This window comes from Lissotriton helveticus, chromosome 1_1 (genome assembly GCF_964261635.1).
Source record: "Lissotriton helveticus chromosome 1_1, aLisHel1.1, whole genome shotgun sequence".
NCBI lineage: Eukaryota > Metazoa > Chordata > Amphibia > Caudata > Salamandridae > Lissotriton > Lissotriton helveticus.
In genome coordinates, this window is record NC_136057.1 from 1,462,943,045 (window position 1) to 1,462,967,919 (window position 24,875).

Below are 24,875 nucleotides of genomic sequence, written 5' to 3' on the forward strand. Positions count from 1 at the left end.
CACTGAGGAATACAGAATTAGATTCAGGGGGGGCTCAAAAAACCCAGACCCAGTCCTGGATTGACTTGTGGACTACTCAGTGAAGACACTGGATGGTTGGTTGGCTGGACATGACATGCATGAATTTACTGGTCTTTACACTTTGTTTATAAAGGAACACATATTGAATCATTGCACAAATGAAAAGTTGCATCAGCATTTGGTAGACCTAGGTCTAGTTTCTCCCCAAGAATTGGGAAAGAAGGCAGACCATTGGGTCAAGACAAGGGTGACCAGGACAACCACTGGGGGTGACCAAAAGAAGGTGGTCACAAAACCTCCCCAGTGGAAAGGTGGTGAGAATCCCCAAGATAAAAAGTCTGAGTCTTCCAAAGGGCCCCAAAAACCTGTACAGGTGAGTGGGTCCCAAACGACTCCCTATGTGCCTCAGCCCTATAGGGGGAATAACTTTGATCCCTCCAAGGCCTATTGTAACAACTGTAAGAAGTTGGGACATTTAACTGTAGACAAAAATTGCCCCCTAACAAAGCCCCTAAGGTAATCCTGATAGCTATTCAGGACTTGTTGACCATGTACATGTACAGTCATTTTTGTGGGGGCTGTTTGTGTTTGAAATTAATATAAAGATTTAAAAAAAAGAAAAAAATAATAAAACTCCTAAGGCACCAAGTACAGCTACTCCTGGGGGGGCAGTACGTCTGCAATTGGGATCAGAGGAGTGCCCAGAGCTAATCTGGGAATACACTCAAGAAATTCTAGTTTCCATGGGGGAGGTTGAGTTTGCCAATGCAGCTGTGTGGCCACCCAACTTTAAAGTAGTATTTACACTACCCCTGGGTGAATGGGAACAGAATAGAAGCTCTGAGGGATACAGGTGCCAGTGTCACTATGGTGAGAGATACACTGGTTTCCCCTGAGCAATACCTAGTTGGAAAATGTTTCCAGTCACCAATGCTGACAGTGTCACACCATTCATCCTATGGCTATGGTGACACTAGGCTGTGGGGGTTGGGGGTTACTGGCCTGAAACGAGTAGCAGTCTCTCAGAAATTACCAGCTGCCTGCCTGCTTGGCAATGACCTAGAAACCTCAGCCTGGGCTGAAATTGAGTTGATGACCCATGCAGCCATGCTGGGTATCCCTGAATTGGTGTGTGCGCAAACAAGAGCACAGAGCAAAAAGAAGGGTGAACAAGTATGTTTGGAGCCTGAAAGTATGGCCCAACCAACCAAGAGAAAAAGAAAGAAGACTGAGGGACCAGCTTCTACACAGCACACCTCGCAGGACCCCTCTCCTCAGGGAGAAGACTTGGAAACCCTAGTCCCTCTAGCCCATGGAGCTTGAGCCTTACCAGGTTGAACTCTTAGGCCCAGAGGGACCCACTAGGGAGGAGATGTGCCAGGGTCAGCAAGACTGTCCCACTCTTGAAAACTTGAGGCAGAAAGCTGTTTCAGAAGCACAGGGGAGATGTCAGTGGTACCCACAGAGCTTATTGGGAAGAGGGATTACTGTATGCTGAGGCAAGAAACCCCACTCCTGGAACCACCATGAGGGTGGTAGTGCCTCAGAAGTACAGAGTTCCTCCTAACTTTGGCTCATGACATCTCCCTAGCTGGACATCTGTGGCAAACCAAAACTTGGGAAAGGCTAGTGAGTCACTTCTACTGGCCCCAGATGCACCAAAAGGTGAAAGAGTTTGTTAGTTCCTGTGTTACCTGTCAAGCCAGTGGCAAGGCAGGTGGCCATCCAAGGGCCACCCCAATACCACTGCCAGTGGTGAGGGTTCCCTTTGAAAGGGTAGGCGTGGACATTGTGGGTCCACTTAAACCTCTCACAGCCTCAGGGAACAAATGCATTCTAGTGGTAGTGGATCATGCCACTAGGTACCCTGAAGCAATTCCACTTAGGACTACTACAGCTCCCTGCAGTAGCCAAGGCCCTCCTGTGTGTATTCACCAGGGTAGGGTTTCCTAAGCAGGTGATTTCAGACAGAGGTTCTAACTTCATGTCTGCTTACCTAAAGCACATCTGGAAGGAGTGTGGAGTGCAGTACAAGTTTACTACCCCATACCATCCACAAACCAATGGACTTGTTGAGAGGTTCAACAAGACATTGAAAGGTATGATCATGGGGTGCCCTGAAAAACTCAAGAGGAGATGGGATGTCTTTGTTACCTGCTTTTTGATTATAGGGAAGTGCCACAGAAGGGAGTAGGGTTTCCCCCCTTTGAACTTCTGTTTGATCATCCTGTAAGGGGACCTCTTTGTCTTGTGAAAGAGGGTTGGGAGAGGCCTCTCCAAGAACCAAAGCAAGACATTGTGGACTATGTACTTGGCCTAAGGTCCAGAATGGCTGAGTACATGGCAAAAGCATCCAAGAATCTGGAGGCCAGCCAGGAGCTTCAGAAGCACTGGTATGACCAAAACGCTGCACTGGTTGGATTTCAACCTAGGCAACAGGTGTGGGTTTTGGAGCCAGTGGCACCAAGGGCTCTCCAAGATAGATGGAGTGGCCCTTACCCTATCCTAGAGAAAAAGAGTGAGGTCACCTACTTAGTTGACCTGGGCACAAGCAGGACACCCGAAAGGGTCATCCATGTGAACCACCTAAAGCTCTACAATGACAGGGGTGACATCACCATGCTGATGGTGACTGATGAGGAACAGGAAGCAGAGAGTGAACCTCTCCCTGATCTCCTCTCCTGCAGTCCAAAAGGTGGGTCAGTAGATGGGGTTGTCTTTTCAGACACACTCTCTGCCCAGCAGCAGACTGACTGCAAGCAAGTCTTGCAGCTGTATGCCAGCCTCTTTTCCCTGACCACTGGCCTGACAAACTGGTGTACAAGATCTATCGCCAGTCAGACCAAGTCAAAGAAAGCATCAAGGTTAAAGTCAGCAAGATGCTGGAGTTGGGGGTTATTGAACTCTCTGAGGGACCCTGGGCTAGCCCAGTGGTTCTGGTCCCCAACCCTCGTCAACAGGGTGAAAAGAGAGATGAGGTTCTGTGTGAACTATAGAGGGCTCAAATCTGTCACCAAGACAGATGCTCACCCTATTCCAAGAGCAGATGAGCTGATAGACAAATTGGGGGCAGCCACATTTCTCAGTAACTTTGACTTAACTGCAGGGTACTGGCAGATAGGCATGGCCCCAGGAGCAAAAGAGAAAACCGCATTCTCCACACCTGATGGGCACTATCAGTTTACTGTAATGCCTTTTGGGTTGAAGGATGCCCCTGCCACCTTCCAGAGGTTGGTGAAACAAGTCCTGCCTGGGTTGGAGTCCTTTAGTGCAGCTTATCTTGATGATATTGCTGACTTTAGCTCCACCTGGCAGGATCACCTGATCCACCTTGGGAAGGTTTTAGCAGCCCTGCAGGCCTAACTATCAAGGCATCCAAATGCCAGATAGGGCAGGGCACTGTGGTGTACTTGGGACACCTTGTTGGTGGAGGCCAGGTACAGCCCTTACAATCCAAGATCCAGAGTATCATGGACTGGGCAGCTCCAACCACCCAGACCCCAAGTCAGGGCATTCCCTGGCTTGACTGGGTACTACAGGAGGTTTGTGAAGGGATATGGGTCCATTGTGACTCCCCTCCTAGAACTCCCCTCCTAAAAGATGCCCAAGAAAATCAACTGGACTGTTAGTTGCCAAAAGGCTTTTGACACCCTAAAGGAAGCAATGGGCACACTCAGTCAAAGCACCTCAGCAATTCAGCAAAAAGTGTGGGCATGCCATGCAAGGATCAACAGGCCTGTAGGGCTGGGGCCAAGTCAGTTGGCGTCGTCCTCTTGTTTTGAAATCGGGATCTGAAGAAGGAAGGTTCAGGGTGCCCCTAAATACTAATTTTAGGGGTGTTACAGGAAGGGGAGGGGCAGGGAACAATAGGTCCTCTCCTGGGGTGAGTACACCACCTATCCTGCTCCTCACCTGCAGGAGGGGGGCAGGAGCCTATCGCTGATTGGGCAGGGCTCCCCATCTTCAATCAATCAGGGGTTTGTTAAAGCGCGACTACTCACCCGTAAGGGTCTCAAGGCGCTAGGGGTGGGGGGGGGGTGCAGGTTCCATTCCATCAAGGAGGGGGTCTGTCGAAGAACCAGGTTTTGAGGTTTCTTGCGAAGATGGGGAGCGATGTTGTCTGTCTGAGGTGGAGCGGAAGGGCGTTCCATGCTTTGGCCGAGAGGAAGGAGAAGGAGCGGCCTCCCGATCTGGTCTTTCTGGTGCGGGGGACCACGGCGTAGGAGAGCTGGGCTGATCGTAGGGTCCTTTGGGGTGCGTGGAATTTGAGTCGGCTGTTCAGGTATGCTGGTCCGGTGCCGTGGAGGGCCTTGTGTGCGTGGGTGAGCATCTTAAAGGTGATTCTCGCCTCGACAGGAAGCCAGTGGAGTGTGCGCAGGTGCTGGGAGATGTGGCAGTGTTTTGGCAGGTTGAGGACCAGTCTTGTGGCGGCGTTCTGGATGTTCTGTAGCTTGCGGATGAGGTTTTTGTTTATTCCGGCGTAGAGTGCGTTGCCGTAGTCGAGTCTGCTGGTGACCGGGCGTGAGTGACTGTGTTTCGGTGTTCGAGGGGGATCCATTTGAAGGTCTTACGTAGGAGGCGGAGGGTGTGGAAGCAGGAAGATGACAGGGTTGATCTGGCGGTCCATTTTGAGCTCGGAGTCCAGGATGATTCCCAGGTTGCGTGCGTGGTCTGTGGGGGTTGGCGGGTTTCTGAGGGCGGTAGGCCACCAGGTGTCGCTCCAGGCGTCGGGGTTTGGGCCCATGATGAGTACTTCTGTTTTGTTGGTGTTTAGTTGTAGGCAGCTGTTATTGAGCTCCTGAGAATGTATATGTTGATACCTTGTTGGTTCTAAAATAATACAACTATATATTTTGATTCAAAACAATTGGCCTAGAGATCAGTTCTTGAGTGTGTAAGGCCATTTGCTGACTGAGTGTGTACAACAAATACTTTACTCTGTCCTCTGATACTGCCTTACTGCTCGAGAAGCTACCCCTTTAGAGAGTAAGGTTATATCTAACTTTAGCCTCTGCCAAACCTCTGGGGACTCTATACACACTGTACCTTACTTTGGTCCAGTATATATAGAGCCACTTTCTACAGCTGGTTTCTTATTTTTATGTAAAACAGGATAATCGTTAAAATTCAGTTGGGAGGAAAAAAAACAGACATTTGAGTAAGCAAAATTGTGGTGTTTATGCAGTAGTGCAAGTTAGTGAGAATGATATGTTTTTCAGGACTGACCTAGGATCTTCAGAGCTCTTCGTGCAACTAGGTGTCCAGATTTAATGTAATTAATTCCAGGTGGGTAGAATTGTATTTTACTATCATGTATCAATAAGCCTTCATTTGAACTAGTAGCTTTTAGGTCGAGCCCAGCGACAGAGCGCATGCACTGCTCGCTCTGCGAGACTACTGTAGTAGAGAATGGAAGAGAAGCCGCTCCCACACTCCTCCCATATTTTTCATTGGCTTGTGTCATTGTTTTTCATAAATGCTGCCTTCGGATTCGTTAATAGGCTTGTTAGTCCCTCCTTAGTACGGCCTTTTCTTCATTTATACCCTCCCTTGTCAACTGGCCCTTTTACTTCAGTTGTTACACGGGACCTGTTATTTAGTCTGTAAGCACCATATACTTCATTGAGTTTCTCTTACTGCAGGCCGGCCATGCGCTGCTTCAGCTGAAACTGCTTTTGTTTTTTTTAAACGACACAGCCGCCCCCGTAACACAGGCTCCTGTTTTCAATCCCTTTAACCTGGCATTATCTCGTGTCTGTTTCAAGCCCCCATGTAAAATGGATTTAGAAATGATTAGTGAATTAAGTTATGTGAATTCCAGGTAGCACATAATCCTGTGCTAATGGGCTGAAGGTGACAACAGCACATCTGTGTTACATGTCATGTACTAAAGCCACCTGACGGGTTGTTTTCAAAAGCCTGTTTTATTAACAACACCAATACCACCGCCAATACCACCACCAATACTGATACCACCACCAGTACCACTACCACTAATACCACCAACCCACCAATACCACCACTAATAATACCACCACCAATATCACCACCACAAATAACACTACCACCAATATCACGATTACCATCAACACCACTACCACCACCAATACCACTACCACCACCAATACAAATACCACCACCACCAATACCACTACTATCACCACGAACACTACCCCACCAATACCACCACCACCAATACCTCCACTAATAACCCCACCATTAATACCCCTACTTCAATCAATACCACTACCACCACGACCACCAATATCACTACCAGTACCAATGCCATCACTCAAAACCACCAACGCCAATACCACCACCAATACCAGTACCACTGCCACTACCAATCCAATACCACAACCATTGCCACCACCAATACTTTTGCCACCATTACCAGTACCATCACCACCACCACGAATACAAGCACGACCACCACTTCCACCAGTACCACCACTAATACCATTATACCACCACTAATACCACTGCACCACTAATACCACCACAAATAACACTAGAGCCACCAATGCCATCATCACCAATACCATCACCACCACCAATGCCAACAGTACCTCTACCACCACCAATATCAACAATACCACCACCAAAACCAATACCACCACCACCAAAACCACCATCGCCACCACCAATACCAGTACCACCACCACCAATACCACCAGTTTCCCCCACCAATACTACTACCACCACCAATACCAGTACCACCAATACCACCACCGATACCAGTACCTCCACCACCACCAATACCAGTGCCACCACCAATGCCACCACCTCAGCGCCACTCGCTCACTAGTGATAGCAGGGGAACTGTACGCAGCTGGAGCTGCAGCAGAGACCATCCCTCCCTTCCTCTGTGCGTGCCATGAAGCACAGCCCGCCCTGCACACTGAAATCACGGAGAGGGCAGGAAATGCCCTCCCCCCCCACTCTTCCTTCTGAGCAATGACCGTGTAATCACAGAGCAAAAGGTTGGAGCGCTTTGTTAGTGTTTATAGCTCAGATCATATGTAACTCTCACTTCACACTTTGTGTCTGTGTAATTTAGAAAACTTGCACATCTTCTTCACTGCACTATTTATCACTACTTTGAAGACATCACAGGCCGGTCTCTTCCTCTGATATTTCAATCTAACAAGCGGTCGAGAAGGCCCTTTAATGCAACGCAATAGGTCTCGCATTAGCAAGAATCTAAGCTACTCTTATTGTAAATGACAATGCCTTTTATTTAGGTTTTAAAACCCAAAACATGAATAAAAGGCATTGTCATTTACAATGCCTATAGCTCCAACGTGCGTGAATGCGAGACCTATTGCATTGCAAATGCTTGTTTTTATTTCGGCTTGGGTGGTGGTTGCAGGAATTATTTCAGGGCTCCCATGGCAAACAGGAGTTACTGGTTCAAATTGTAACAATGAGCACCTTTTACTAATGACGACATGGGGCTTTAACTTGTAATTCAACCCAAAATTGAGCACCAAGTGCATGGCGTTGGCATTTAACCATCTGGTTGACGAAGTCCACAGCTCACTCAAGGAAATGTTGTGTGGCAGAAACTCAGAACTTGATGAGACTTATAGTGACACTCCATAAAATATTGTCCTGCCAGTGCTTCTACTTAAAAGAAAAAGTAGTTTACTTTCAACACAGCTTAATACAGTACACAAAGAGCAGAGGGCAATAATATGGTACACAGTTATCAACAAAGTAAGTACAGTATGGAGAACAACTGGTATATGGTTTGGCTGTTCCCATTGGTAAAGTAGAATACAGATAGAGTTGTTGCAAGTTAAGACGCATTGCTCCAGCACGAAGAAGTGGTGGTAAGGATCTCTTAACATTCCTGTAGGTTCACTGCCTAGCCGTTGAAAGTGATACATTTCTAGTAGAACATGAACTGTCCCAAAGGCCAGGTTCTCTCCACAATGTCTTACTCTTGTGCTGTATCTTTGATTTTAGTCCTCAGCAGTCAGGGCTTCTTTCTGCTGGCTGGGGGCGTAGGCTACATAGCTCGCTCTTGCATGTATGTAGCCCCCACTTGCATATATGTACCCCCCACTTGCATGTGGTCCTACTGGGAGAAGCCACACGGACCCTATCCCACGTGGCCGATGCTGTATCCAGCCTACCCCTTCTGTGTGCAGTTGCTCTCATCTGGTTGGCAAAGGCGAGATGTGCAAACCAAGGCGAGATGAAAGCCATGCTCTGATTGCAGTAGGGTGGAAATCCTTTTGTGGATCTTGCTCTGGCCTCAGCACAGTTCGTCTCTCAAAAGGAAGGCGAAGAGCCAGAGAGCAAGTACTTGAATGTTACTGGTTGATCCATGCATGTCATGCCGAATGCTCTCCACCTAAACCAGACGCACCCCAGAGTTAATTATTTTTGGTTTTGTTTCTTTTGGATGAGTTCTGTGCACCTACCATGGGGATCTTAAGATCCTCTGGATCGGCTACAGTTTTTTTTGTACCAAATGAACCTGTGAACCTTGAAGCCTGTAAAACTTAAAACCACCGCACGTGCTGAGCCACAAGTACACCCCTCCAATATGTTACCAAATTTGGATACTTTCCTGTAAAGCAAAGTACTTTTTTGTTAATATATAAACTGAATTACTCCCTTCCCAGTAACGACACAGTGACCAAGTATCACTTCCTTTAATCTCTGCTTCACAATGTTTCCTTTGGGCTGTACTATGAACAAAAATATAACTCTCCCTGTGAGTGCAGAGCTGGGAGGTTGTCTGAAAACTGACAGCATCACTAAAAGGCGTTCATTTTTTACTCCGGAGTCGTCTTTTGAGGAGGCTTTGTATGTATATTTTGGTATTTGCTCATTACACACCTTCCTAGAAAGCAACAGGGCGAGAGCCCAGTGTGGCAAGTTTGTCAGTGTTACAGCTAAAATAGATGGCCCGTCGGTCCTATTATGATCAGTAATATTCTTACCTGACTGGGTGCGTCTTCAGCTTCTTCGTGAATTGCAGGTGGATTGGCGCATTCTTATGTCGATTGAGATGCTGGTTCTTATCCTGGCCCAGATGGAGAAAGCCTGCCTCATCATAACTTGAATAGCATGCGTGGTAGAAATAGAAGCAGAAAATATTATTAGGATTTTATGGAGAGGTTCATTGCTAATGATCTTTTATGCGTAGCAGCAATATGCCTTTTTCAGGAGTTTTTCCAATTACAAATTATTATCCGAAAATGGTTCTTAAAAAACCAAATACAATATATGCTTGTTTCTGGTTGAAGTTCATAGGACTAAGAGTAGTTTGTGATGCAGCTGGCAATACAAATTATATAGTGAGTGTTTTTGGCATCACTTGAATGGGCTGGAAATTAAGATATTAGCTCAATTGGTGTTCTTGGTACCGAAAGAGAAAGTCGAAACTAATGCATTTTTTCAACATAAGACCGCTGTATACATTATTGGTTACAGACTGCTTCATTTCAGTGTTTTAGAATGTCTTGGCGTAACACTTTATTTTTGTTTCTCAATTCTTTATTAAAATAAAAATAAAACGTTAAAACAAATGGTGATCAGCAGTCAAATACCATAGCAGCAACATACAGCTCTGATGATGCATAAAAGTATAAGCAGGACAATGAGAGAAAAAGAACAGAAGAAAACATTTCCAAGTACTGCTTCTTCAAACATAAATTATCAGTCGTCTCAACACTATATATGTATGCAACAAAACAACAGATTATGTAAACAAACGTTGAATGGATATAGACCTATCCGTAATAAATGGATACGAAAAGATCAGATCTTCAATGAACCTAAAAAAGGGCCCAAAATGTGATCAAAATGATGCAAGTTGTCATTTCATTTATAAATCATTTGTCCAAATTTAGCCTCTTCAAACATATCGTCAAGCCAACAATGAATCGGCGGAATAACATTTGTCCTTCAAAATTGTAATATATTAACTTTGGCTAAACTGGGAGCAGTGGAATGCCATTTAAAGAAATAAATGGAGATGGGAGTCAATTCTGAGGTGTTGTGTTAAAGCGAGAAATGCTTTGTGTGACCGGTCTGACTAAATCATAACTCTGCAACCAGCAAAGATGTTCATATTTTAAATGTATTTTCGGTACTAAATGTTCTGGTTGACGGCCTTCTTTCAGTTTTCCTACGCAGGCGCTGGTGTGTGAACGATGCCTGCATTTCATGGTCCCCTTCTTGCTCACACTGCAGGTACCGTATGCACGATCTGAAGCTCACCTAACCGAGCTCCTAGAGCGGGTCTGTGAGAAGATGTCAGACTATGGGGAGAAGGTGGACTCGTCCACCCAGCGCAAGACGTACGTACGTGTCCTGTCCCGGGACGGCACCAAGATGGATCTGTCGGGCACCAAGCTTGACAAGGACGTGACTTCCAGCCTGAAGTTTGCGGTGAGTGGGTCTGGTTGGAGAACTCCCATGGGTGGCCTCTGGACTTCGAGCGATGGAGTCCGTGCCATCGAGGGGCTTTCTGCTTTTAGGAAGGCAGTAAAAACCTTCCTCTTTCCCCTGGTCCCCTAGTTATGTTTGCTGTGTTGTGTTCTTGGTCTCTGTCCGGCTTTTGGTTGTGTTCTCGCGCCAGGACGCCCCTTTGCTGGGGCATCTGTGCGCGTAATAAATCCGGTTAACATAACATAACATAACAGTTCAGCATATGCACCCTCTGCTTCTGCTGTGCAATTGTTGAAAAACGAGGCAGCATCTGTGAGGCCTGCACAAATAAAATGACACATTTGTCCTTCACTGGGAACCAAACGCCCTAGGGCAGCGTCTGACTCTCAGAGGGTAGCATTGCAGAGCAGTCTGAGGCTTACTCAAGGGAGGTGGTGTGGGCTAGTAATCGCCATTTGCAGGTGCGCAAAAATAACACTCAATAATTGATTGTCCAGTCTGTACTTTGCTTTTATAAAAGTAAGAGTACACTTATTAAACACACACATCACTCGATACTATACACCAATTTACAAATATATACATAAGCTGATGGAATTACTTTGTGACATTGCAGAACATCTCCACCCCTCCCGCAGGGGGGGTGGGGTCTAGTACCACCACTCCCATGTATGCACATCATCTTGCCCCCAATGCAGTGAATTGGTCTTAACCTGGAGCGAGGGCCCTGCGCACTGGCACCATCCCAGTGGCGACACCCCCATTACCTCAACAAGAATTAAACAGGCTACACCTGCCTTGGTGACACATGACCCTGACTGAGCATCGCGTTCATCAAAAGAGAGGGATGAGGAATACTTGTCCCATTCAGTTCCCCAAGGACAATATTGTGATAATCAAGTAGAACTGACTGAGCATCTCCTACTGACCATACAGTATGCACCTCTTCATCTTAAGGGCTAACAGTCTGGGGTCTTCACCTAAGCGCAGCAGCAGCAAGAACACATTTTTACGCACACTTTAGAATGACAGTACTAAGCACATTTGGATATCATTAAAAATGCAGTGCAGTTACAGCCCCTAAAGGCATCACAGATGATCACAGGATTGAGTAAATACAGCCAGACACCCTAGCAGGAGTGTCTAGCCACTTAAGTCCACTTTGCTTATGACATCACCTTAAACCAGTACTTCAGATGGAACACCAATCTCTTGAAAAGAAACAACCATTAATAAATGCATTTCGGTGCAATTACACTCTTCACCTCCAGGGATGCCCTTCTCTAGACATCCTCCACTCAACCCTTTCCTCCTTGATGCAATTATCAAAACGCCCTCAGCTGAAGAACAAAAGTTCCAGCCCAGAAGGTGTTAACTGCAGGTTGAGCCCTGGAGGGATTCTTCTTTTCAAATCCCCAGGACACCTAGGGTGACTTGTCTCTTCATGCTGGGGGGGGGGGGGGGGGGGGGGGGAGAATGCACTTCTCCAGCAGCTCCCCCCAGTACCTTTTCATCATTAAGAGTGACCCCCCCCTCTGGGGGGCCACTACGCACCAGATTAGCAGGCTTCCAAATGCCTGGCAAGGCATTATGGGGCGAGTTCTCTCCTTTTCTTGAATATTTGATGAGCGGCTCTCCCGCTGTGCTGGGGAGAACCGCGGTGACCTGCTGGCGGCTTCGCCGCATCTTCAGGCCTCGTTGGGGGGGGCCCAGGCCCACCCGGACCCCCAGATAAGTCATTCGGCTCTGGGAGCCCAGCCCGCGGCGATACGCTGATTTTCTGGGGCCCGGTCCCACCTGGGCCCCTAGCACCTCCTTTTCCTTTTTGGGCATCTTCACCCAGCTTGGCTTCTTCCTGGGGCAGCCCCCGGGACCTGACCCACCCCGGGGGCATGATTGCGACCGGCGGCGGAGCCCCACACGCTTCGTCGTGGCTCCCAGGCAGGGTCAAAGGTCTCCTACCTTCTCTGGGGCATATCTTGGACCCCTGGAGGCCGATTTTCCCCATTTTCGTGTCTTCTCGCTCCTGGTGGTGTCCCCCAGCCACTGGGAGCTCTCTTCTTCGTCCTCTGGTTCTCAAAGAGGGTGCATTCTGCAGGGAGCGGTTTTCACTTGCTCCCTGCGCCTCTTCTCCCTGCGCAGAAGCCTCTTCTTCTGCGCCAGGTCCTGGGCTCTTCTTCAGGCGCTGTTAGGGGCCTGGGGTGCAGTCAGGGGTGTCCTCCTTCCAACTGTCCATTGCACCAGGCTCCAGCACATTTCGCCTCAGCAGACCACACCCCAGAGAGAGCTTCTCTTTTTGTTCAAGGACTTTTTAAAAGTTGAGTAGGGGGCTGGCAGGAAGTCTCTGTGTGTCCTATCAAACAGCGACACCTCACTTCCCTGCCCCTGCTCCCCCTCCTTGTCCAGCCTCTGGGTTTGTTCAAAATGGCGTCGTCCAGTGTCTCTGGCCACATGGCCTCTGAAACCCTACTCCTTCCCCCCTCACTGCCTTCACCTGGTGCCGCCTGCACCCAGCGACAGCAGTTGATGGAGTGGCTTTTAGCTCCACCTATCTTTTCTCCTTGGAGAGAAGATCTTCGTTCTGGGAAGAAAGGTCGTTAATCTAACCTGCCATGGCCAGACCCCAGCCAGGGACTCAGAGAAATATGACATTTCCGGATGACCCAAAAGCAGTACACAAATGACACTCTATCCACTTTGAAGGCCTTGTACATAAAGATAAACAATCTATGACTTGCGCTGATCTCCAACAGCACATCCATCACTGCTGTAACAGCAGGAGCATTAGGAAACTCCACTAGATTTCTCTGGCTTGGCTATTTTAGTCAATCTGGCATATTGCAGGATTTGCTCCGGTTGGACACCAAATCAATATGTGCATCTGTAAAGGTCACAACCCTATTGTTCGGGTATAGGTCACCTAGAGTACGACAACCACCGCCCCTCCATCGGATTTTAGTCCTGTCCCTACTAATGTTACTGAAGGGCTGTCACCAATTGATATTTGAGGGCAGGTCCTTCGAACGTTTCCTCCTCTCAGTAGGATAGCTGGCAGTGTCTCTCCCTGTGTTGTTCCACTTTTAAGGGGGTGCAGCTTACACCTGTAGGTATTATGTGATTTTTTAAACCGTCATAGGCTCTTTTGTCTGCCTTATTTCTAGGAGTTTCCATTTTATTGTCATACAGGGTCCTGTCCCTTTGTTACTTGTGGCACAAAGTACAGGCGTAAGATATTTTCTTAAGAACCCATGAGAACAATGCGCTGAATGTAACATACTCTGGAGTATAATTTCTTCAAAATTAATTTTACATGCCACAATTCATTTTTTGTATTGTATATGTATTCCATTGCTCTATACTTCAAAGGTTTATGATTACAGATAAATATTTTTCCCTTTGCATTTTCTCAGTCAAGCAATTTACACTTGCCCTCACACCATAACTCACTGGTGGTGGTAAAGCTTAATTTGTGGTGCAGCTGAATAGGTTAATGTCCTATAGATTATAATCATTGAGAAAAGACACAACCACACCTTAAATTCATGTGTCGTATTGTCCTTTTGAGTCCTTGACACACTGATAAAATAGCTCATACAAAAAGAAATTGTATAATATTTTCATTTTCCATCCCTTTTCAAAATATGTTTTTTAACCTAGGTCAACATAACTTTATAACCAAACACAATCCAATTACTTTTAAACTGCAATGTGTTGTATAAATTAAGCTAAAACTAGCCGACAATCCATGTAATTGTATTCTGTGGCAAAAAATGCTCTCATTTGTATGGGTACAGTGTTTTCAGCAAAGGATTAGCATATGTGGGTTTTATCATTGGGCATATATTTCCTGGGTCTTATCAAGGCACACAACTCTAGGCAAGATACAGGCGTGACGTGTAATTCCGAATGGTCACTGACTATATCTCTTAAAATGCTGGCCAGCAAGTGCAAGTTGTGATGCATTCTGAAATACACATAGCATAAAATACCCTCGCTGCTGAAGCCGATTCAGTTGTGTGATTAAACGTATGCTTACTTAACACACTAACTCCTTCTCTGCTTTTATTTCCACAGTGTGAGCGTATTGCGGAAGAGTATGAGGATGAGCTGATAGAATTCTTCTCACACAAGTCTGACAATGTGAAGGACCGGTTGTGCAGCAAACGTACAGGTGTGGTTGAGTTTTGACACCTCCTCCTTAATCCCTTGTGTGCTTTATACACAATTTCCCAACATCTAAGTGGATACGCACTGTTGATATTTCCAAAGGAAAAACTTGGGAGCGCTTCTAACATTGGGCAGTTGGACATCCTTCACAAAGTTTTCCCAAACATGTAGAGTGGATGTATGTAAATGTGATCTTGGGAAGCTTCACACTAATTAGTTAAGGGGAGTCCACTCCAGTGGGGTGGCAAATTGTCTTTCCCACACCAGCTTCCATAGGAAAAGTGTATGCTGGACGATCTCAAAACTTGTGGGTAGATTTACACCTCACTTTCACAGAAGACCACATTACAGATTGTTTTAGCCAGAAAAGCGGTGGTTGGGTGATTATAAACTGTGTGGGACCCGCTCTGAGAAGTAATGTCCTGGTTCCTTGTAGAAAACAGCGTAAATGGTGAGCGCACCAGACCTCTTAGAAGGAACAGTGCACACCTCTCAGGATGTTGGAGAATGCCCCTTAGGTTCGACAAATCGCATCCCCCTAAAAGTCAGATTTTTGGTGGTAGAATGCACAGGGGTGTAGCCTGTTCTGCAAATATCATACTTGCGATGCCTTGAAACATCAGTCCTGAGAAGAATGTTTGTAGACTTCCACTGATGACTGTTTAGTTGTTCTGCAAAAGGCACAAAAAATAGAAGCATATATGTAGGGGTCTGGTGTACTAGGCACGAATCACTTCCCCCCTGCCAGGTGCATAGAGGGCAAGGTCTAGGTTACACCATTCCTGTGCATATGAATTAATACCATACCCAGTACTGGCATGATCCCAAACCACGTTTTGAGATGTGCGCGCTTAACACATGGTACGTGAAGTATCCTTTCCCATCGGTACCGGACATGGATGGGTACTAGTCATGTCCAGTACCCGATGCATCGAGTAAAGGATACTGTGGACAGGGCTGCTCGCCTTCCCCCACCCCATAGCCAGATCTTTCTTTGCACGCATACAGTTTTCCTCCTGTGGTGAAGTAAGTTGTGGGAGTTTGCATCAAGTATGGACAGATTGTGGAAAATGTGTGTTTTATATTTATAAGCATTTTGCAGAGCAGGACTTTACCTCGGGCTAGTATTATTTTTGTTTCTGGTATTGAGGCAATAGTTATAGGCAATGTTCCCTCTAATTTTTCTTTCTTATGTGCGGCAATAGAATGTTGGTGTGCACTCTTTTATTGCCTGTGAGCGTAACTGAGTGATAAGATGTGCAACAAGGCAAGTTGATCCGCTGCCACGTATAGGTAAATAACAAGCATTGGCACTGTCCATAAGCCTTGCTTTTAATTTAAAGTGACTTCTTGGTGACTGTTTGGTTTAAGCACTGAATAAGTCATCACACATGCACCCTGGCAATCATCCTTGCACTTGTGCATCCATAAATCACTTATTCATTCTTGCATTCACCAACTTACACAACCACAATACAGCATATGCACAAGTTGAGTCACATTTGGAAGATAAATTGAAAGAATAAAAGTAGAAAAAATACAACATGCTATTGGCTAAAAATGGCAGACATGTGAGCAATAATAAAGTGAAACAACGCAGCTCATTTCTTGCCCTCTGTTTGTGCCTTCTCCACTCAGTTCAGTTCAAAAGCTTTATTCGATTTGTGAAACAAACCATACAAGCAGAACAAATTTACATATGCAACATACATTTCTAAAATTCTCCACTCATTTCTTGCCCTCTGTTTTGCCTTCTCTGCTCGTTTCTTGCCCTCTTTTTAGGTCGAGCAGACGGAGTGTCTGCTCGACTACTATTGTTGCCCATTAATGGGAATGTGGACACCGATGTGGACGAGCGTTTCCTTCGCGGTTTTCACCGCGGGAGCGCGCGTCTCACCCGCGCATGCGCAGAGTAACTCTGCCATTTTTTATTTTTTTTTAAAAAAATTTTCCCAGCCCCGAACCGAATCAGGTATCAGAACGCTTCACATATAGGCAGCCCCCACCCCCCACCCCTCTGCATGCGCACACACAGGCGAGCGCATGCACACGCAGGCACACGGCAGACACTCGCTCACACACACCCCCCCCTCCCCCACAGTCACACACACGCACTCCAGACACATACACACACGCACACACATACACAGCCCGCCCCCCCCCCCCGCACTCGCGCGCACACATGCTCCCCCCCCCCCCCCGCCCCCGCTCAGCAACCCACTCACCGGCTTCATTCCTGCGGCGGCTCTCCTCAGCTGCAGGGCCCGGCAGCAGGACTCTTCTTCCCTTCTTCGGCACCCGCAGGGTAGGCTCCTGCCAGCTCCGGTGCTTGAAACGCGGCTCCGGCTCCTGCCAGCTCCGGTGCTTGTTCTTTCCGTTGCAGTCCTTTCTTTGTGTCAATTGATGTGGGCGGTGGGATAAGCGGGTGCAGGTCACAGCGCCTTGGGGAGTCCTTTCTTAGTTTCACTGCAGCGCGTGCCGCGGGGGCGGTGCCACGCGTGGCTGTGTGTGTATCCGTTACCAGGGGCGGTGCGCGTGCGCAGTTTCTTGGTAAGGGGCTGCCGCAGGCTGACGATGGACGAGTTTCAGACCGCGGAAGAGGTACGGGATATGTGAAGGGTGTGAGGGTCGTCTTGCGGGGCGGAAGGGTGGTCGTGGTAACCTGCGGTTCCACGGCCCCTTTGGGGACAGAGACTTTTCCTCTAGATGTCAGAGAACGAGTGGCGAGAACCAAGTCCTTTTTAGACAACCCTTCTCACGCAGGCTAGAGAAGCCTCGCGCCCCAACCCTCAAGAAAATGCCTTTGTATGTTCCGGGCTCTGGGTGTTAAACCGTTGCGACCGGTAACGGCGCACGCAGAGTTCTTGACATACACTCTCCCAGAATTCTAGGCAGTTGTAGAGTTAACGGTTTCCAGCTGGAAGTGCCACCCGCTGATGTAGACTCCCTATCGCAAGCCCCCACCACCCGTGTAATGTGATCACCCCCCTCACCACCGCCCCAATCGCCGCCGGTATTTCCGTTTGTGTGCGCGAGACAAAGAGCAGTGCTGTCAGATGCGCAGAAAGCTCATGGTACCCCTCCCACTCTTCATTGGCGGCCACTAAGGCGCAATGCGGTTCTGGGTAGGAAAAGGCTGAAATGTAGTAAAGGGCCTGCATTTTTATCTCTTAGCCTAGAGTCTTCGCCCTGTCAAATGCAAGAAGTAAAGCACACATCAGGTACTCCCACATTTCAAGCGATTCGATATAAATGCAAATCTGTTCTTACTGGCGTTGCTTACTCTTTCACACTCAAGCTGCCTTTTGATGGAAGCGTCATTAGCACACATGCCTGTCGGATAGCCTCGTGTCACGGGAACATCTACTTTAACCCCACGGGCGAGATGTTTTTATTTTATATAATTATATGTCACCAGATTTCATTTGGCGCAAATGTTATTTTCACTTGGTTCAGTCATTAGCCTCGAACACACTAAAGATGTTGGGAGGAATGCTTGCAATAAGTTAAACTTCTGGCTATCGCTAGGGGAAGCATTCGAAACTGCTCATGTAGGCTAGGTTCCAGAGCACAAGCAACCCAAGATAAGTTACTCTATGATTGGTATTGTTTGGTGTATCTTGGTTCTAGTGGGCTAGTGAGCATGGGGCCCACGTCTGGGCATACATACCCTTGCAGCTTAGGGCAGTACATCAAACATACAAAAGGTGATGGGAGAAATGCTTGCAATAAACCTAACTAATGGCAATACCCCAGGTAGCATTCCCACTCATTCTTTTGCCCACCATACCATTTCAGTTTGGACCCAGCCAAATTCAAGTTAGTTTTGACAACGCTTTTATTGGCCTCACGTGGCAAATCCTATGTATTCTTTGTGACGCTACTCATATTTTACTTATACCTACCATAAAATGCATTATCAATCGCAGCTGAGTGATAAGTGCTCATTGACACACCATGTCCAAATCACCATGAATCTCAAAGTACACAAAATAGCTGAAATAATTGATAATTCTTAATGAAAACGCTGGATTTTGATAGCACCAATCGTATGTAGTATAGTCAGTCTTATTAAGCATTTTCAGTAGAATATGCCATTTCGTGGACAGACGAGGTGATTCACTGAGTATAATTGGAAAATGCAAGAGCAGCCGAACAAAGAGCATGTACCACCATCCATTCATGATTTTACTATGTTTGTTAGTCCCCAGAAAATGTCTTTCCAAGATCTAGGTTGCTGGTATTGTCTCCAGATTATCAGACTCGCCATAGAACATCTCTAACATAGCGACCCCGAGAATAGTTGTGGTTCAGAGCTTTTACAACTAATAAACACGTGACTCCTTTTTTACTATTGCCAAGTGTTAGCCAACTATAAAAATCATTCTAAACTTCTTTCAGCCTTATTTCCTCCAGCTAGGTATTGGCCCAATCTAGAAGGATGGCTAATGAAGGTCAGATCGCTCACTTTTTGCTCTGTCTACTACTACACTGCTGTGGAAAATTATTTGCAATAATTACTCGGTTGACTTGAGGATTGTTATGTAGCCCTCTGGGATCTTTCTTGTAATCGGTAACCCATATAGTCATTCTGACATGTAGTTGCACACAGTGGATTCAGAAAAGGAAGTTGAACCTATCCAAGACCCGTAGCACAGAAAATAACTTCTTATAGTGGTGGGAGTAAGACTCTGCCACACTAGTATTTATCAACATGGAAGACTTCTCACAGTTAATTTTGTACGCTGAACTAGTATCAGTTACACTGGATATTGGTAACAATATACCAGTCTGAAACAGAATCTACTGTGTGCCAGTTAACAACATAAAATACAAGGAAGCCAGCATTTTTAACTCCGGAATGATGCACCAATCTGAAAGTTGCCAGAGTATATGGGATCCTTATCTTCCAAGATAACTCATTATGTTGGGTTGACGGCTGAGTTGTCCAACCCATACCAATCGCTGATGTTTTTGTGGGCAAACTAGATATTGTTTCCTGAGCTTGCTCACTCTTGCCCCGACAACCTAATATTTCATTTTTAAGATGATTTCAAGGACAACATGTAGTCTTAAGTGCTGCTGGGCACATCCCAGGGAGATGCGGTAGACTCTTTAGACAATTAAAGCAATTAAGTGGGGGCATTGGTTAGAACTCTTGTTTTCTGTAGTTAGATATCAAATCGTTGAAGGAGTGTGCATGCATCTGCGGGCAAGTATTGGGTACATGTATTACATTGTAGCATTCCCTACTTACTGTTTCATCCACTGCATAGCCTTTCTGACTGGGTGGTAGCTATTGGGCGAGTCAGGCCTCAAAAAAATCTTTAAAATGTTACCAAACCTGCATGTCTAGTGACATGAATAATCGAATAGAACTAACTGCAGTGCGCATGACCCATCTATCTGGTCGTAAAATATGTGATCTTCGCCAAATATTTAATTTCAATGCCTCATTTTTCTTCATTATCACATTAAAATCACTATTCAATATTCGAGTTCAGTATGACTGCTGTACAAAAATACATCTAAGTCATGTAAATACAACACATATTGCATTACAAATGCTATAGGTGTCACATTTGCGAAAGTTATAACTATTGGCATTGTAAATAACTAAGCTATTAATTTCGCTATTTTCAAAACCAATACATAAATAAATAAAAAATGTCATTTACAATACCAATAGCTCAAACTTTCCTAATGCGAGACCTATTGCATTGCAAATGCTTGTTGCCTTTTCTGCCCATTTCTTGCCCTCTGTTTTTTTACTTCACTGCTAGTATCTTGCACTCTATTTGCCTTTTCTGCTCATTTCTTGCCCTCGATTTGTCCCTGCTCTGCTCATTTCTTGCCCTCTTTTTGCTTTTTCTGCTCAATACTTGACCTCTGTTTGTGCCTTCTCTGCTCAGGGGCGGCCTTAGGCATGTGCAAGCTGTGCACCTGCACAGGGCCACCAAACCCCAGGGGCCACCACGCCAATATATATCCTTAATATAATAATCCTCTGAGGATGGATACATATCTGCGTGGCAGGGATTTCGCGGCCTTCGGCTCTGTTCCACTTCCAAACACCCTGACCCTCCCCATTTCACTGGCCTCCGCGCTCTGCCCCTCTCGGACCCCCTCTTCCGGTGCCCCCTACCTGCGCACCCTGCCCAGGGCCGCCATGAGCCTAGAGCCGCCCCTGCTCTGCTGCTTTCTTGCCCTTTTTTGTCTTTTCTGCTAGTTTCTTGCCCTCTTTTTGCCTTTTCTGTTCACTTCTTGCCCTCTGTTTCTGCCTTCTCTGCTCATTTCTCACCCTCTGTTTGCCTTTTCTGCTTAACGTCTTGCTCTCTGTTTTGCTTTTTTCTGCTTGACTCTTGACCTCTTCCTGCCGTTTTCCTCCTCCCGCTGCCCCTCCTTCCCCCCAGGACACCTTCCCTGGCGGAGTTAAGAAACAAACTCTAAACTTGGCTTTTTGACGGAGGCCTTGCATCCCAGCACCCAGATATCCTTAGGGGCGACAGCGCTGCACACTAAAAATGCAGAGTGAATGATTGATTCAAATAAAGATACTTTACAAAAGGTTATGATTGTGTGAAAAATGTTGATTTGCAACGTTTCTAATGTAGGTGAGCGGGAGAACTTGGTGAACTGGTTTGTGGGCAAAGGCCTATTGTTTGGGAAGTCCACTGCCAGCTCTTGCTTTCTGGCTCACGTTCCGAAGTACTTGACGTTTGTTTTATAATGAGATGAGTAATATTACGAAATCATTCCCCAAATGCCTGATGACCTTTTAAGTGCTTAGTGCCTGGGCAAGTATTCCCAGTGGCCACTTAGTGTACTCTCTGCTAAGCCTAAAATGTTTGCCCTATTTGTTCATCTTTTGCTTTGGCATGTGTATACAGTTGGCAATAACCTGCTTCACTAATAAAAGATATGAGAAGGGCACACACTTGTTCCTAATCTGTCTGGGACCCCAAAAACCCTAGAACAAGCCCTGCTGCTGTGTGTGTAATCGCTGCCTAAGTGTCAACGGCAAATACTGCAGAGCTCCAGGCAGTTTCGAGAAGTGGAATGAAAAACTAACATATTGAGCAGTTTGAGTTGGGAGACACGAATGTGAATGGCAGCATGCAGTAGAGAGCATTTTAGGAGTCACTGCATATGTAAGTGACTAACAATAACAGCTGAAGGTGCTGTACTAGATGGAAGCATCTTACAAACAGTATAAGCACATGTGAAGCTATTGACATCACACAGTGCAAAAAAAAAAAAAGAGAAGAACTGGAGATATCAGGAGGTGGCCTGGTCAGAGGCAGTGATGTAAGGTGTAACACGCTGGTGCAGAGGTGAATGGCCAGCAAAAATAGCAGAGGCTGCTGAACTGAGACCAACCAGCATACCAACTGATAAGGCCTCAGACAAGCATGTGTGACGCCACAGCCAGACACAGAAGGAGAAAACAAAAGGTGGCGGCAGCTCTGCCTAGTACCACGCATCAGGCATTAGACTAACGCATTTCAGTGTGGTGATACGCATCACCACACTGAAATGCAAATTCATGCATTATAGAGCCTCAGCTGTAAAGCTGAGAGCGCTGCTATAATTATAAAGCACCATACAAGCTGCAGTGGCAGCGCGCGGTGTGCGCTGCTGCCGGCAAACTAAGGGTGCTCTTTGTCTGAGCTATAGCTTAGTTCAGCTGTACAGAGTGGTGTGCTACAATGTTACATATACACCAACATGCCGCAATATCCTTGATGTCAGAGGAGGACGGGTCAGAGCCCAATTGCTAAGTAGTGTCTTGACTGACATGTGACTTTGGGCGGGCCGGGCTCCAGCTTCCTGAGGCGGAAGCGGGTTGGCCACCACGCATATCAAAGTTGGCTGATGGAGCAATAAGGATACCGTCCCCATGGCTGACTGCTGCAAACAATAATGGCTTACTTTTAGTAGCTTGCTCACCTGTGGTATTGGGCAGCTGCTACCGGACCCGGCACCACCGGCGCCATCATGGATACATGTGTAAGAGGTGTGGCGAAGCGACCAGGGTGCCTGACTCTGACCACAGGGTTCACGTTCGATCCCCGGCACCAACGGCAGGTTAGCCAGCACCATGTGAATCTGGGCAATAGTTCGCTTAATCTTCCCAAGGGCTCCCAGCACCGGGACACACCTCCGGAGGTAGCTGTGCACTTTACAAATGCTGGTATTTATTTATTTATGTGTGTAATCAGGGCTGATCAGAAGAATCATTGCCACAGGACTGAGCCAGTCAGTCCACGGTACTCAGCATAATCATTGCTTACGGCCAGCGGGGCCGCCAATTGCCCATGTCCGTGTTCCCAGTCAGGTCAGTGTTTATTTTATATTGATACGCGGCAGGGTCGTGAACCAGGGTCAGCGGACTCGATAATTCTCGCCTCGGTGCCTACTCTAACCAGGGATCACACACGGCAACTCTGGGCATTAGCTTGCCTCATCTCCACAACGGCCCCCCACAAACGCTGGGGATGCCTGGTTTCACCTTGGAGATATCCAGAAAGGGAACATCTCACAGGGAAAGCCAGGACGGGTTCCCCAGCGGTCTATAGCGCCAGGACGCCTCCGGGTAGCAGTGCGCTTTACAAGACACACACATTTACAAGACACACACATATATATATCCTCATGGCCTGTGTTCCGCTGCGCCTTGGGTGTCTCTCTGTGGAGCCTTGGGAGGGCGGGTATCTGAAACGGTTTGTGGCCTGTTTTATTTCTTGGTCAAGGCTCCCCCCTGTTTCTTGACGGCGCCAAGTCTCTCTTCCTCACATGCAGAGGGAAAAAAGTCAGAAGCCGCACATGAAGGTGGATTCTTCACTTAGTTAATCCAGAAACCCTCAGTCTGCCCGGCCGGCTAGATCAGCTATCACAGTATAGCAAACCATCTCCCATAGGGAACAAATATTCATTCGAGCGTTTTGTAAAATAGCGAAGGCTGTGTCCGGTTTATTCTTGGTGCCCAATTAAATCGCACAGTTTACTTTCGATTTGTTAGGGCATCTTCTTAAAATACAAAGAATTTCGAACAATTATTGTAATGGAAACGGACAGTGCAAACATAGGTGAACAGCTCACCCAGTTGTACGTGTAAAGTGTGGATCATGTCAATCACAGTGCCTTCTCATAAAGTACTGCTGCTTGCTTATTTGTGACCTAAATGCATGTCTCCCACTCAGCTTAAAAATGCAACTGTGCTTACTGCTCATGTCGCTGTGTGTGAGTCTGCGAGTCACACAGCTTTTTTTTTTATTATTTTTTTTTTTTTTATTAAGGAAGTTGCATTCCAACAGTACAATATAATGCAAAAGCTTCATGCTGAGACACAGTTAAAAGTTGCAAGGTACATTCCAACACAGTCATATCCTGTACAGTGAGTTCCAGAATGTCCTCATTAAGATCATGAAACAACATCATGGCAGCGCAGTGTGCTTAAGGCAGAAGTGCACCTATGAGGGCAGGCATGGGAAGGGGAGGCCCCCGGGGGAGACTCTCCGGGACAGTCAGGAAAGAAACAGTGAGGGGCTCGGCAAAGACCAGCACCAGCGGCCGCTGCGGACCAAGGGCCGGCAGGGAGCGCAGGAGAGGCAACACCGGGAGGGGTCCATGAGCAGCAAGGGCATTGGGGGGGGGGGGGATCCGAGAAGGAATCGGGCAACGGTCTCTGCCGCAGCCGCCGCGGGCATGGGGCTGGCGGGAAGCACAGGGGAGGCAGCTTCGCTAGGGGAGGAGCGGGAAAGGAGGTAGGCGACCAGGGGGCCCCAAATGTCGACAGGTCGAGAGCTAGCAGGCATCAGATCCCAAAATTCAGAGAGGAGTATTTGACAGCGGGAGGAATCCTCCAGCCAACTCGCAACCACGGGGGCAGGCCGCCGGCCCCAGCACATAGCAACCCTGCATCTCGCCAGCACCAAAAGCATTGAAAGCAGTCGACTTGAAGCGTCGGGACATGGTTTGAAGAAGCCAAGAAGACCGAGAAGAGGGTCCGGACTAACCGCTACACCAGTAATCTCAGAGATAGCGGAGCAGACCTCCATCCAGAACACCTGCACCTTAGGGCAGAGCCAGGCCAGATGAGCAAAGTCCGCAGCCGATGCAGAACATCGCATACAAGAGTCCGTGGGGATGAGCCCCAAGCGGTGAAGATACAATGGAGTGCGGTAGAACCTGTGCAAAAACTTAGTGAATCAACCGGAGCCGGTAGTTCGGGGAGAGCTTGGTAATTTGGTTGCAGCAATAGAGCCAGTCGGCGT

General features: G+C 47.1%; 1 protein-coding gene across 3 annotated transcripts in view; it reads left to right on the forward strand.

The window, feature by feature from the left end:
• Positions 1 to 24,875, forward strand: part of CNPY2 (canopy FGF signaling regulator 2) — a 119,680-nt gene that overhangs the window by 86,287 nt on the left and 8,518 nt on the right. For all 3 annotated transcript variants that reach the window (XM_078686149.1, XM_078686143.1, XM_078686148.1), the window contains 2 exons: positions 10,234 to 10,431; positions 14,506 to 14,602. In XM_078686149.1, the coding sequence (XP_078542275.1) occupies positions 10,234 to 10,431; positions 14,506 to 14,602 (295 nt within the window). The remainder of the gene's footprint in view (positions 1 to 10,233; positions 10,432 to 14,505; positions 14,603 to 24,875) is intronic.